This window comes from Microcaecilia unicolor, chromosome 6 (genome assembly GCF_901765095.1).
Source record: "Microcaecilia unicolor chromosome 6, aMicUni1.1, whole genome shotgun sequence".
In the NCBI taxonomy this organism is placed as follows: Eukaryota; Metazoa; Chordata; class Amphibia; order Gymnophiona; family Siphonopidae; genus Microcaecilia; species Microcaecilia unicolor.
Genome location: NC_044036.1, coordinates 93,643,240 through 93,658,394, shown reverse-complemented (window position 1 = coordinate 93,658,394; position 15,155 = coordinate 93,643,240). Strand labels below are relative to the sequence as shown.

Genomic DNA, 15,155 nt, shown 5'->3' with positions numbered 1-15,155 from the left:
GTACCTGCTCTAGTCAATGCATAATGGACACCAGACTTGTCCTAATCAATAGTGAGATCACTAACATTTGAGATGGTATACTTTTGACAACACGTTGCCTGGTTTAATAGCTGAAATGAGGTCAAAAACAGATATAATGACCTACATCACTAGACATTCTCTTTTCCTTTATTACCTCAAAACTCTGTAAGGGTACATCTAAAAATGATCATTTTCATCATGTCTGAATTTGAGATACCTAGCACTCAGTGCCTCTGTTACTGCCAAAAGAACAAGGCTGAAGATTATCAGCTGTCCATTGTCAACATGACTTATCAGACCTATAATAAGTAGTTATGACATCCAGTAACTATAGAACAAAACCTACAGGAGTGTCATCCCAAACTGTTTCTACAGGGTCCAAGGAATAGAAATAGAAATACGCAGTAACAACTGGATTTAGCGGTTTTTCCCCTGTGAAATTTGTGTGATATCTTGCTCAAAGCATGGGATGACAAGAATGTGATATTTTAGAGAGCTTAGCTTGTTATGATAAATATAAAGGCATGTCTGCCACGGAAAGACTTGAGTGACATCATTATCTTCACAGAGGATTTGCAGAAGCACCAAATACAATCTAGACCATGGCCGCAGAGTGATCCAACTAATAACAAAGGAATGTAATTAAAGACAAAGACCAGGAAAAGTCCACACAGAGTTCAAGTGACCCATCTGGCCTCTTTTGTTTTACTTCCACTTTCTCCATTGGTTTTAACACATATAGAGCATCACAGTCTGGAATGAAATCGTTAGCTGAGGCACCTATGTGCGTGCCTCTGCTTTAGCTGGGTCTCCTCTGAGTGTGGCTCAGTAGGTCTTTGTAGATCTTGGATCTCAGGAACCTGGGGTAAGAGTCTTTTTCCATGAGGCTACGCACTCTCACCTGGGCTAGATCAAAACAGGAAAGAGAAGGCTGCTGCAAATTTTTCTTTGTAACTTCCCGTGCCTGGAAGTCAAGGTTCACCTGGAAAAAAGGAGAAGATACTGAAAAAAAAAATGTTCATGTAACTGAGTACAGGATTGGATACTGAACAGTGTTTGAGTTTATTTATATAGCCCCACCACCACCACCACCACCACCATGTCTTCATTGCCAGGAGCAGTGGGTGGAACACCTTTTTGTGGAGAGTGCAAACATATCAACTGATGCCCTATCCCCTCAGGTTCTCTAATTTCTGAAGCTATGTAGGACATCATTTGGTTGGGCCATGGCTCTGGTGATCCACTCCATTCCACTGTCTATACTCAAGGGATGTTAGTAAAGGGCAGCTTTTTAGGCAGCTATGAATCAGCTCTCAAGCAGAAGGAGAGAACTATTCCAAGCCTTTGGGGATAAATAACAGGATTTGTATACTACAAATCTCTCTTCACTCTCAAGCGGTATTCTAAACTATACCTTTACTCAAACTAAACTTTTCTTCATACCAATAATCTGATAATAGGCACATTTACTTGTAGCTGAACCTACTTCTTCCATTTTCTGTCCCAACCCACACTCTCTCAGGATCCCCTTGCTCCTCTCTTGCAGGATTTACTAATGATTAGGTTATAGGGACTGCTTTATCTTCTATGGCACCTCTGAAAGAGGACTAATGCTAAGTATCTGGGCTGGAAGAGGGCTGATGCTAAGAGGCTAAGACTGGAAGGTGCTGATGCTAAGGGGGGGGGGGGTAATGCTGGTTGTCTGAGACTGGAAGAGGGTATAAGCAAAGGGACTGGAGCTGATGCTAAGAGCCTGGGGAGATGGAGCTGGAAAGCATCTGGGGCTGGGAGAATGGGGCTGATGCTGGGGCTGGGCCAAGGGGGATGACATTAGCAGATGCTAGGGGGAAGGGAGACAGGAGCATATGCTGGGAAGTGAGAATGGAGAGGAGAACACAGACTAGGAGGAGAGGAAGAAGAAAGAGTATATGCAGGGGAAAGTGAAGAGGAAGGGGAATAGGGGTGGCTGTTGGAATAAGGAGAAGGCAGGTTCAATGAGTATTGGAAAAGGAAGTAGATGGGCAGGTGCTGGGGAATAGGAGAGTGAAGAGGGAGCTGGACTTAGATGAAGATTCTAAGTCATCTTCTGATATCCTACACAGACTCATAAGATTGGTTGGGTATTGAGAGTGTAAGTGGGGACTCAGGGCTTGGCTGGGATTGTGAGTGAGGTTCAGTGACTGCATAAGGTGGACAAGTGGAAACCTCGGTATAAGCAAGGGGTGATAATGGTAATAACAAAATGACCAGGGATTAGGAAGAAAATGGGGACTAGGAGGGGTATGGGCAGAACTGTGAGACCGAGTGCAGAAAGATGGGGAGGGAAGATGGTTTGAAAGACCAGCAGGGTTTGGGAACAGGTTGAGAGGCAGTTGAAAAGGAGAGAGGGCTATGGAGTTAGGGAGAAAAAAAGGAAGAAGACAGATCTTTGAAAAAGGATAAAAATGGGGGAGGTAAGAAGACTGGATAGAAGGTAAGACATAAAAAAGGGACTGGAAGTGGCAAGAACTCTACTCCAACTGTCTTCTCTGTATGTAGCAGTGGCATGTGTACTCCAAGTTATCTTCAGGTGAGTTAACCATTTTTTCCCGAAGAAAGCTCTCCTAGGCACTAAGCATGTATTATGGTGTTTTGCAATCAATTTGAGAGACTATGATCATACTCCATATATTATGGCTTAGGACTGAAGTTCATTCCTGTCACAGTATGTGCAAAACTAACCCATTTGGAGACATTGGTCCCATAGGGTATTGTCCCTGTATAGGTTCAGAGGCATATGAGCAGTGGGTTCTACCTTAATCATTTTTCATTTATTCTGTATTCACTCAATTCCGTGTTTATGAGAGGTATGGCAAACCACAACAATGAAAAACAAGAGAAAAACCCCTACGATAATCCAAAGCACAGAAGGAAGGAGTAGAGGATGGCCTTCAGCAGACAGGTGAATAAAATGCAAAACTTTATTGAGCAAACACCATAAGAGGGACATATGGTGCTTGCTCAATAAGGTTTTGCATATTATCCACCTGTCTGCTGGAAATCACTTGCAGGCTTATTTTCAAAAGAGAAGGGCGCCCATCTTCCAACACAAATCAGGAGATGGGTGTCCTTCTCTCAGGGTCGCCCAAATTGGCATAATCAAAAGGCAATTTTGGGTGTCCTCAACTGCTTTCCGTAGCGGGGATGACCAAAGTTCACAGGGACGTGTCGGAAGCACAGTGAAGGCGGGACTGGGGCATGCTTAACACAAGGGCGTCCTCGACCGATAATGGAAAAAAGAAGGGCGTCCCTGATGAGCATTTGGCCGACTTTACTTGGTACATTTTTTCTTGCGACCAAGCTTCAAAAAGGTGCCCGATCTGACCAGATGACCACCGGAAGGAATTGGGGATGACCTCCCCTTACTCCTCCAGTGGTCACTAATCCCCTCCCACCCTCAAAAAAAAAATGTAATATTTTTTGCCAGCCTCAAATGTCACACCCAGCTCCATGACAGCAGTATGCAGGTCCCTGGAGCAGTTTTAGTGGGTGCAGTGCACTTCAGGCAGGCGGGAAGCTTGCCAGGTGCCCTTGGCCTGGATTGGCCGCTGTTGTGGACAGGATGCTGGGCTCGATGGACCCTTGGTCTTTTTCCAGTGTGGCATTACTTATTTACTTATGTACCTGTTACACTTGTGGTGGTAAATGTGAGCCCTTCAAAACCTACCACAAACCCACTGTACCCACATGTAGGTGCCCCTCTTCACCCCTTAGGGCTATGGTTGTGTTCTACAGTTGTGGGTAGTGGGTTTTGTGGGGCTCAGCACCCAAGGTAAGGGAGCTATGCACCTGGGAGAAATTTATGAAGTCCACTGCAGTGCCCCCTAGGGTGCCTGGTTGGTGTCCTGGCATGTCAGAGGGACCAGTGCACTACGAATGCTGGCTCCTCCCATGACCAAATGGCTTGGATTTGGTCATTTCTGAGATGGGCGTCCTTGGTTTCCATTATCACCGAAAATTGGGGACGACCATCTCTAAGGACGACCTAAGGACAACCATCTCTAAGGTCGACCTAAATGTTGAGATTTGGGTGTCCCCGACCGTATTATCTAAACGAAAGATGGCCGCCTATCTTGTTTTGAGAATAGCGGTTTCCTCGCCCCTTCACGGGGCCGTCCTGCGAGGACATCCCCAGGAAAACTTGGGCGCCCCATTCGATTATGCTCCTCTTGGTCATCCCCTATTCCTTCCTTCTGCACTATAAGAGATACTATAGAGCCGATAGGCTTCCTCTACAGAAAGAAACTGTCCATGCAAAAACATGGGGAAATTTCTAGGATCAGGGAGGTTCCTCAATCGTTGTACTCATTTTTAAGAGGTACAGCAGTTCATCCACAATTTTAAGCCCCTGTGATTACAGATCATAAAGGTTATTCCAGAACTTACAAAAATTAAAGATGACATTTGAAGCAGGAGAAGAAGCAAGGTGCTGGAGCTCTCCATTCTTCAGGGAGCTTTCTTTAGCACAATGCAAAGATTAGCAGTAAATCTGAGAGACTGGGATCATACTTCACATACACTAGCTTAGGAGTGAGGTTCCCTGCTGTCATGGTATGCACAAAACTCACCCATCTGGAGACAGTGCCCCCAGGAGAAGCTATGGGCTGTGTTTTCCAGCTCCAGGGTACAGAAGGCAATGTCTTCTCTGTTCCCACTAAGAGTACTCATTCTCAATATATCTGAAAGCATGAAGGAGCCTCTGGAGAAACTCAACCACCCAACTAGGGCCTGCAGGCAGTTATTTCAAGACCCAATCATAAAAGTACAGCCAGCAAGGTGCTATCTACAATTATTTGTATGAGAGGTGGAATCCAGGAAGTTGATAGCAGTTGCGTAGCTACGGGTGGGCACGGGTGGGCACAGGCCCATCCATTCTTGGCTCAGGCCCACCCAGCGATGATACTACATTGTGTTCTTCCCTCTATCCTCTGTGGTGCCCCACCATCTGCCCTCCTGCTGCCAAATCCTGTCCCTCCCTGTGAAACCCCAAAGGTGTCCCCAGCGCCTGCTGCTATCCAGCCCTGCTACTCGTGCCAGTCCACAGGCCTCCATCCACCATATCCCACTCTTGCTGACATCATTTCCTGTTTCCTGTCTGGCGGGAACCACCGCAGGTGCCGGGGACACTCACAAGGCACACTGGGGAGGAAAGGGCCCAGCAACAGGAGGGCAGATGCTGGGATGCTGCAGAGGAAAGAGAGGAGAGATGTTGGATGTGGATAAGTTAAAAAAAACTGTAATTGGGTGGGGGGGGGGGGGGGCCATGAAAGGGCCCATCCAAATTAACTCTGGGCCCATCCAAAATATTAGATCTGGCTATGCCCTGGTTGATAGGGAGATAGAGTACCCAATGTAAACCCGCTGAAGGCCTTGCAGAAACTTACTCAAGATGTATAAGAATCTGAGAATTTGAATTTTCTTCTTTCTTTGTAGTTAGACAGTGTATTTTGGAAATTTGGATATTGTGTAATACTCCAGATGGTTTCCTGTATTTTTCTCTACACTCTGTATTTTGTTTTGGTTACTATTTTTTACTTCAGCAAAGTGTGTTTTTGATTTGGAACAACATTCAGTATATGAAAAATCTTATCAAAGAGACTGTATGAGTGCTCTCTTGGGCTTTACAGCTTTAGCTGTCCCCATCCCAAAATCTGTGTTCCAAACAACGTAGTAATATTTTCACTCTGTGGCCTCTGAAGATGGGCCCTACCTTTTCAAGGAGTACCCAGTGAAAATGGGGTTATGATGATATTAGAATCTATAGAAGTTATCATTTCATTAGGCTTTTCCATCCTATTTTCACAACACAAATTTAACATATACAGTATTTAACACTGCAATTCAGTTTTAACAACCACCAAAGACTCTAGTGTAACAAAGGCTCAGCATGTAACATCTATTGAAAAATTGTAAATTCAGTGTTTTCAAACCCTTATTCTTACTAATTACTGTCAGAATTCTCTTTAAAGGAAACTTCAGGAGTATACATGAATGGAAAACATGTCACATTATAATAATCAAACACTTTGAAACAAATACAAAAGAACAGTTAGGAGACATTGAGGGGCATAATTGAACGAAAACGTCTATCTCCATGGGCGTTTATCTCCGAGAACGGGTCCGTGAAGGGGCGGACCGAACCGTATTTTCGAAAAAAATAGACGTCCATGTTTTATTCGACAATTTGTGAGCTGGGCATTTTTGTTTTTCAGTAATAATGGAAAATGAAAGCGCCCAGCTCAAAAACGAATAAATGCAAGGCATTTGTTCGTGGGAGGGGCCAGGAGTCATAGTGCACTGGTCCCCCTCACATGCCAGGACACCAACCGGGCACCCTAGGGGGCACTTTTAGAAAAAAAAAAAAAAAGGTAAAAGAGCTCCCCAGGTGCATAGCACCCTTCCCTTGTGTGTTGAGCCCCCCAAATCCCCCTCAAAACCCACTGCCCACAAGTCTACACCATTACTATAGCCCTAAGGGGTGAAGGGGGGCACCTACATGTGGGTACAGTGGGTTTGGGGGGTTGGACGACTAAGCATTAAGCAGCACAATTGTAACAGGTAGGGGGGGGATGGGCCTGGGTCCACCTGCCTGAAGTCCACTGCACCCCCTAACAACTGCTCCAGGGACCTGCATACTGCTGCCAGGGAGGTGGGTATGACATTTGAGGGTGAAAATAAAAAGTTGTGAAACATCATTTTTTTGTGGTGGGAGGGGGTTAGTGACCACTGGAGGAGTCAGGGGAGGTCATCCCCGATTCCCTCTGGTGGTAATCTGGTCATTTAGGGCACTTTTTGGGGCCTTATTCGTGAAAAAACAGGGTCCAGGAAAAGTGCCCTAAATTCTAGCTACAAACGCATACTTTTTTTCCATTATCGGCGAAAGGTACCCATCTCTCCTCGGCCGATAACCACGCCCCAGTTCCGCCTTCGCCAGGCCTCCGACACACCCCCGTCAACTTTGTACGCTTCCGTGATGGAGTGCAGTTGAAAACGTCCAAAATCAGCTTTCCATTGTACCGATTTATTCGTTTTTGTGAGATAAACGTCTATCTCCCGATTTGGGTCGAAATCTAGGCGTTTTTCTCTTTCAATTATAAGGTGGATTGGCTTTTCTCACCCATCAGATATGTGGAGGGACATTTTTGATATGACGTTCAAATGGTAAAATAAACATTAACTGGAAAACGTTCATGCAAATCCATAATGAAATAAATAAATAAATGTGTTCTGATATTCGCAAATACACAAAAAAATGTTTAGAAAGAGGACATACTGCAAACATCATAGATGTTCTGTGATAAACGTTTCTGCCAATTGAAAATACACTACGCAAAATATGCAATGGTGATACTGGTCCCCACATCGAGAAAACGTCCGCAGCAACGGCAACACATTTTCTCCATGGGAGGGGGAGGGGTTAGGGTTAGAGAGAAGGGAGAGAGATGCTGGACAAAGGAGATAAAGGAAGAAGGGGTCAAATGCTGAACCCACAGTGGGAGAATGAACCAGATGTATAAGGGGGAGGGAAGAAAGAAGAAAGGAGAGGAGCTGGCTGAGGTGGGGTCAGAGAGGAAAGGGACACATTGGTATGGGGGAGGGAGAAAGGGGACATAGAGGGGTATAGAGAAACAGAAGGGAGATGATGGGCATTGGGTGGGAGCATGGGGACAGGGACAAAGGTGAGATGCTGTACTGGGATGGCATATGGGCACAGGGGGAGAGAGATATGGGAATAGAGTTATATTGGACACAGGGGGGGGAGGGAGATATGGAAAAAGAGATACAATGAGTGTGGGGGGTGAAGGAGATATGTGAATAGAAATACAATGGACATGGGGGGAGATACCAGACAAGGGGGGAGAATAGGAACACAGAAGGGAAATGCTGGGCATGGGGTACATGGGTGCGGGATATGAACACAGGGGAGATGCTGGACAAGGAAATATAGGAACACAGAGATGGGAGATGGATGGTGGACATGGAGAGAGAAGAAATGTCAAATGGACAAGAAAGACAGAGGGAAGCAGGAACCAGAGACTGGGACCAATATGATTTGAAAAATAAAATGACCAGACAACAAAAAGGTACAAAATTATTTTTATTTTCTATTTTGTGATTAGAATATGTCATATTTGGTATGTACATCTTGCCAGAACTGGTGTTAGACATGGCTGGGGTCCAGGGCAGAAATCTGGGAAAGGACCCCAAAGTCCATTACCAGGCTGCGCCATCTTCAGCTTCTGGCAGACTTGGCGTTGTCTCTGGCCAGAGAACCAAGCACAATTGCCCTAGTTGCACTCCTCCCCCCTCCCCCCCCCAACACCATCCCAGGAATGTGCTATCTTTATATTTTGCACAGGAGAAAATGCCTTTCTTTGTTTCTCTAGTGTTGTACTACGTGCAAGGTCTAGCTTCTTGGGGTTTCAGTTTAAATTATATTTATAGAGTTTGTGGTCAGTTATTATGTATTGGATTTGTGTTCTGTGTTTGTGACGTTTCTATGTAGCATTCTGTAGTAATTTGGCTTGTTCAGTTTTCTCGATAGATGTATCAATATTTTAGGGCCCGCTGTAATATTTAGGGCATTACCTTTGTAGGATCCCTGTTTTGGAAGTTAGTGCTGGCATGGTAGATTTGCTCTAGATTCTGAGTGACTTTTTGTTTATAGATTTTTAAAAATTACTTTACAACAGGGGCGTATCTGCGTGGGGCCTCAGGGGCCTGGGCCCCCGCAGGTTTCGCCCTGGACCCCCCTACCGCTGCCAACCCTCCCCCTCTGTTGCTGTCGCCTACCTTCGCTGGCGGGGGACCCCAACCCCCGCCAGCCGAGGTCCGCGTCCTCTTGCCGCTGCCGGCTGCCTCTAAAGGAATTCCGTCAGCTGGCGGGGGACCCCCAACCCCCGCCAGCCAAGCCGAGGTCCTTTCATTTCTAAAGCTGGCGCCGAAAGTTTCTTCTGAGTCTGACGTCGCTGCACGTACAACGTGCAGGACGTCAGACTCAGAAACAGAATGAGCTTCATTCTGTTTCTGAGTCTGACGTCCTGCACGTACAACGTGCAGCGACGTCAGACTCAGAAGAAACTTTCGGCGCCAGCTTTAGAAATGAAAGGACCTCGGCTTGGCTGGCGGGGGTTGGGGGTCCCCCGCCAGCTGACGGAATTCCTTTACAGGCAGCCGGCAGCGGCAGGAGGACGCGGACCTCGGCTGGCGGGGTTTGGGGTCCCCCGCCAGCGAAGGTAGGCGACAGCAACGGCGGGGGGGATCGGCAATGGCAGCAGCTGGGGGGAGGGGGATCGGCAATGGCGGCGGCGGCGGTGGGGGGGCTATAATGTGCCCCCTCACTCTGGCCCTGGCCCCCCCTACCGCCGCAGTTCAGATACGCCCCTGCTTTACAATATGTCTATTACTGAGATTACCAAAATTCTTTTGTATGATGAGTTTTATGGGGAAATGTCCTTGCTCTGCATCCATTGTTGGTGGTTCTCTGGATGCGGAATGTATTTGGCTTCAGTACCATATGTGTGTTGGAGGCTCAATGGGGGGTGGCTCAATGGGGGCTGATGGAGAGTGCAGTCTCTTGAACTTCCCTTACCTCTCAATTGGCCACTGAAGCTTGCACTGCTACCCTCATTGAAATAATTAGGAGTGAGATAGAAGTGGAGCATGGGGTGGGGTAGGGACAGAGCATGGGTGCATCAGGTGACTGTTTTTTTTTCCTTTCAAAAAATTGGTAACTCTAGTGCCCACCCATCCAACCTGTTGGCCCACTCAAAAACTGCCTTCTGGCTACGCCACTGGGGCAGAGGGTGCCTGCAGGGAGTTCCCAACTTGGGAGCATGAAGGAGCACCCAGAGTAAAAAACACCTTGGGTTGAAGAAGCGGGAGTGGGGGAGCCTCACTTCTGGCAGGATATTCAATGGGTGTTAAGAGGGGAATCTTGAAATGGGATGGGACAGAAATATTAGAGAACCCGTGATGCTGATATACAATGACTGTTCACATTATTTTTGGCAATTGAAGGAAACTGCGTCTAAAGCTGATCTGGAACTGTTATATGCCGTGACTGTACATATCAATTTGTGTTTCTGAACTGTTTTCAAGTTATTGTTAAGTAAAGCCAGTTGAAGTTTAACTCAATGACTGCTGGTTGTTTTTGAATGAGAGTGGACTTGAGAGTGCCCAGGGAAAGATTACCCTTAGGCCTATCAGGATTTAGACCAGCCCGGCCTGTGCCAGCTCTCTAAAAGTACACTCTGATTTTATGACCCCTGGTCCCAGATAACTGGCCCAGGGAGTTTAGCCGGCAGCCCTGATTGAGGGGCAAGCCAGGGATTACAAACAATTCCACCTCTCCACTCTCCAACTCAGCAAAATCACAAATAGGTCCAAAGACAAGTTTGGTCTTCAGCGAGTCGATTTAAAGCAGGTCTAATTCAAGACATTTTTCTTTCCGGCACGAGGAAATTGTTTTGCTACCTGTTATCACAAAAAAGCGTACATCAAGTAACACAACACGCCCCCAAAACACCCACTCTCAAAACGTTTTTCTTTCAGCAAATATCAGACAAACTTTTTTTTTAATTATATGGTTTAAACATTTTCCTGGGAACAACACGTCCATCTGCCCCTTGTGCACTTTTTGTACATTCTTTTCTTTTGAAAATGAGCCCCAAAGAGGGGCATAATCGAACGGGGACGCCCAGCTCCATGGACGCCCATCTCCGAGGACGGGCGCATGAAGGGGCGGGATAGACCGTATTATCGAAAAAGATGGGCGTCCATCTTTTGTTTCGATAATACGGTTGGTGCCGTAGGATTTGGGCGGATTTGAGATGGGTGGCATTGGTTTTCAGCGATAATGGAAACTGAAGCCAGACATCTCAAAAACGAACAAATCTAAGGCATTTGGTCATGGGAGGTGCCAGGATTCATAGTGCACTGGTCCCCCTCACATGCCAGGACACCAACCGGGCACCCTAGGGGGCACGTTTAAAAATTTTTTAAAAAACATTAAAATACCTCCCAGGTGCATAGCTCCCTTCCCTTGGGTGCTAAGCCCCCCAAAACCCACTCCCCACAACTCTACACCATTACCACAGCACTTATGGGTGAAGGGGGCGCCTAGATGTGGGTGCAGTGGGTTTCGGGGGAGGGGGGGTTTGGAGGGCTCCCATTTACCACCACAACTGGAACAGGTGGGGGGGATGGGCCTGGGTCCACCTGCCTGAAGTGCACTACACCCACTAAAAACTGCTCCAGGGACCTGCATACTGCTGTGATGGAGCTGGGTATGACATTTGAGGCTGGCATACAGGCTGGGAAAAAAAGTTTTTAAAGTTTTTTTTTTTTGGTGGGAGGGGGTTGGTGACCACTGGGGGAGTCAGGGGAGGTCATCCCCGATTCCCTCCGGTGGTCATCTGGGCAGTTCAGGCACTTTTTTGGGACTTGGTCATGAAAAAAAAGGGTCCACAAAAAGCGGACCAAATTTTCACTACGGCCGCCCTTCTTTTTTTGATTATCGGCCGAGGGCGCCCGTCTCTTAAGCACGTCCCGTCACACCCCTGTCCCGCCTTCGCTACCCTTCCGACACGCCCCCGGGAACTTTGTTCAACTCCACGACGGACTGCAGTTGGGGGCGCCCAAAATCGGCTTCTGATTATACCGATTTGGGTGCACACAGGAGAAGGGCGCCCATCTCCCAATTTGGGTCGGAATATGGGCACACTTCTCTTTCGAAAATGAGCTGGAAAGTCTCTCAACTGTAAAATGTCACTGTCTCATCACCTCTGTCTACCTCCTCCCCTTTTAAAAGGTAAGTTTAGAAAAGGTTTACTAGGTAGAAAGACCAAGTAGGCCACTATCTACAGGCCATTCTATAAAGACAACATAGGTTTCCATGTATCTTTATAAAATAGCCTCACAAAACTTGCAGAAATTAAGGGTAAAATGTTCCTGAGTATATTTACACCTGTTCAGGAGAAGCCACTCATGCTTTGCCCAAACTAGGCCCTGAACACACCTATGTGCGGGTCATGTAACAGTACTGCACATACTTTTATGCACACATACTGTGGTATATTTTTAAGCAAGCTCTTTTCTAACAGCAAAACCAGTTTAACTGTAGAAAAGTACTTTATAAAATTACCCCCCTCACTGAACTGTAATAGAAAATGCAGGCATCCTAAGATCTAGATAGCTCTGTATTATTTAAACCAGTGATTCCCAAACCTTTCCTCGGGGCTCCCAGCCAGTCAGGTTTTCAGGATACCCACAATGAATATCGATGAGAGAGATTTGCATGCACTGCCTCCACCACATGCAAATCTCTCTCTTGAATATTCATTGTGGATATCATGAAAACCTGACTGGCTGAGAAGCCCTCAGGAAAGACTTGAGAACCACGGATTTAAATCCAATGTAGCTACATTGTCTCTTTACTCTCAAAAGCTGGTCACAGACCAGCTGAGAAACAGGCCGGCTAAATGTTGGCCTGCGGGGGTGGGGGGCGGCTGGCTTAAACTTAACCAGCCAAGTTAATATTCAGTGCTGGCCGGTAAAGTTTATAGCAGCTATAGATAGGACTGCTATTAGGCTGTCCGATTTGACTGCTAAACTTAGCCTGCGAAGCACTGAATGTTCGCAGCTAACCGGTTATATTGCACGATATAACTGGTTAGTCACTATGTGCTAAGCATTATTTATTATTATTATTTATTGCATTTGTATCCCACATTTTCCCACCTCTTTGCAGGCTCAATGTGGCTTACAATACATCGTGATAAGTGGAAATACAGTTAGAAAATATACAATTACTGGTACAAAAGGATCTTGGGTAACATTATAATAAGAGACATGATAGTATAACAAGCAGATATAGTAAGACAGTTCTGAATATATATGGAGGAGTTATATATGTTCATATCTGTTACTCTTTGTGGTACGCCTTATTAAAGAGATGGGTCTTCAGTAGTTTGCGGAAGTTAGTTAGTTCGTAGATCGTTTTTAGGTTGCGCGGTAATGCGTTCTATAACTGTGTGCTCAGGTAGGTAAAGCTAGACGCATGCATTAGTTTGTATTTTAGGCCTTTCCAGTTGGGGAAGTGCAGATTAAGGAATGTGCGGGATGATCTTTTAGCATTCCTGGGTGGTAGGTCTATCAAGTCTGACATGTAGGCTGGTGCATCTCCGTGAATGATTTTGTGAACTAGAGTGCATATTTTGAACGTGATGCATTCTTTCAGTGGGAGCCAGTGTAGCTTTTCTCGTAGCGGTTTAGCACTTTCATATTTTGTTTTACCAAATATGAGTCTTGCTGCAGTGTTCTGGGCTGTCTGAAGTTTCTTGATTATTTGCTCTTTGCAGCCAGCATAGAGTGCATTGCAATAGTCTAGATGGCTGAGCACCATTGATTGTACAAGGTTACGGAAAACGGTTCTTGGGAAGAAAGGTCTTACGCTTTTTAATTTCCACATTGAATAGAACATCTTCTTGGTTGTATTTTTTGCGTGACTTTCCAGTGTTAGGTGTCGATCGATGGTAACTCCAAGAATTTTTAGGGTGTTTGAAATTGGCAGGTTCAGATTTGGTGTATTGATGGTAACGTGGAGGGGCATAATCAAACGGCGCCAGCGAAATCGATTGCCGGCGATCTATTTTGGCGGCGCCGCAACAGCTGGCCAGAACCGTATTATCAAAAAAGATGGTCGGCCAACTTTTGTTTCGATAATACGGTTGGGGCCAGCCAAATGCCACAGATCGCCGGGTTTGAGATCGCCGACTTTGTTTTTCAGCGATAATGGAAACTGGAACCGGCCATCTCAAACCCGCCAAATCCAAGGCATTTGGCCGTGGGAGGGGCCAGCATTCGTAGTGCACTGGTACTTCTGGATGTTAGATCTTGCTGATCAGTTATGTTATGACTTACTTGTTCAGGAGTGCTGTATTTTGTGATACTGTTTTGAGAAATGTTCAAGAAAGACTTCATACATATGAAAAAAGTCCCTGCCTTGCATTTTCCCTTGATGGCCGTCCCTGACGTGCACTTCCCTTAATAGCCATCTTTCTCTCCGAAAGTGCACTTCTCTTAATGGCCGTCTTTCTCCCTGAACAGGGAAATCAAAAGTTTTTGCATACTGTTTTTTTTTTGTAGTAATAGTGGGATTTGAACCAGCCACCTCTGCATTACAAGACCAGTGATGTAACCACTTGGCTACAGTCCACTTACTTGGGTGTCCCTCCCTTTTGATTATACCCCACTTCAGGTCTCTCTCAGTCACTCACAGACAGCTTAACGCGCTGTGATTGGCTGAGAGAGACCTGAAGGGGTATAATCAAAAGGGAAGAACACCCACGTAAGTTGAGCTGTGGCCAAGTGGTTACATCATGGCTCTTGTAATGCAGAGGTGGCTGGTTCAAATCTCACTGTTACTACTAAAAAAAAAAAAACTGTTTTGATTTCCCTGTTTGGGGAGAAAGCCAGCTTTCGGAGAGAAAGACGGCCATCAAGAGAAAGACGGCTATTAAGGGAAGTGTACGGCCATCAAGGGAAAATGAACAGCAGGGACTTTTTTAATTTGTATGAAGTCTTTCTTGAACATTTCTCAAAACAGTATCACAAAATACAGCACTCTAGAACAAGTAAGTCATAACATAACTGATCAGCAAGATTCTTTTTTTTTTTTACGAGCTGGCCGACTGGCTTCCCCTCCTAGGAAGGAAATGTTTTAAAGGGTTTTTTTGGGGTGGGAGGGGGTTGGTGACCACTGGAGGAGTATGGGGAGGTCATCCCCGATTCCTTCCGGTGGTCATCTGGTCAGTTTGGGCATCTTTTTGAGACTTGGTCGTGAAAATAAATAGACCAAGTAAAACCGACCAAATGCTCGTCATCACCGGTTTTCTTTTTTCCATTATCAGCTGAAGCCGGCCATCTCGTAAGCACGCCCATATCCCGCCTTCACTACCATGCCGACACGCCCCCTTGAAGTTTAGCCGCCTCCGCGACGGAATGCCGGCGAGTGTGTCCAAAAATTGGCTTTTGATTATACCGATTTGGCCGGTTTTAGGAGATGGCCGGCCATCTCCCGATTTGTGTTGGAA

The 15,155-nt window shown here is 46.1% G+C and overlaps 1 protein-coding gene across 1 annotated transcript in view; it reads right to left on the bottom strand.

The window, feature by feature from the left end:
* Window positions 1-696: 696 nt before the first annotated feature.
* Window positions 697-15,155, bottom strand: part of RGS8 (regulator of G protein signaling 8) — a 65,959-nt gene continuing 51,500 nt past the window's right edge. The window contains exon 4 of the mRNA XM_030206369.1: window positions 697-1,003. Within this exon, the coding sequence (XP_030062229.1) occupies window positions 821-1,003 (183 nt within the window). The 3' untranslated portion in view covers window positions 697-820. The remainder of the gene's footprint in view (window positions 1,004-15,155) is intronic.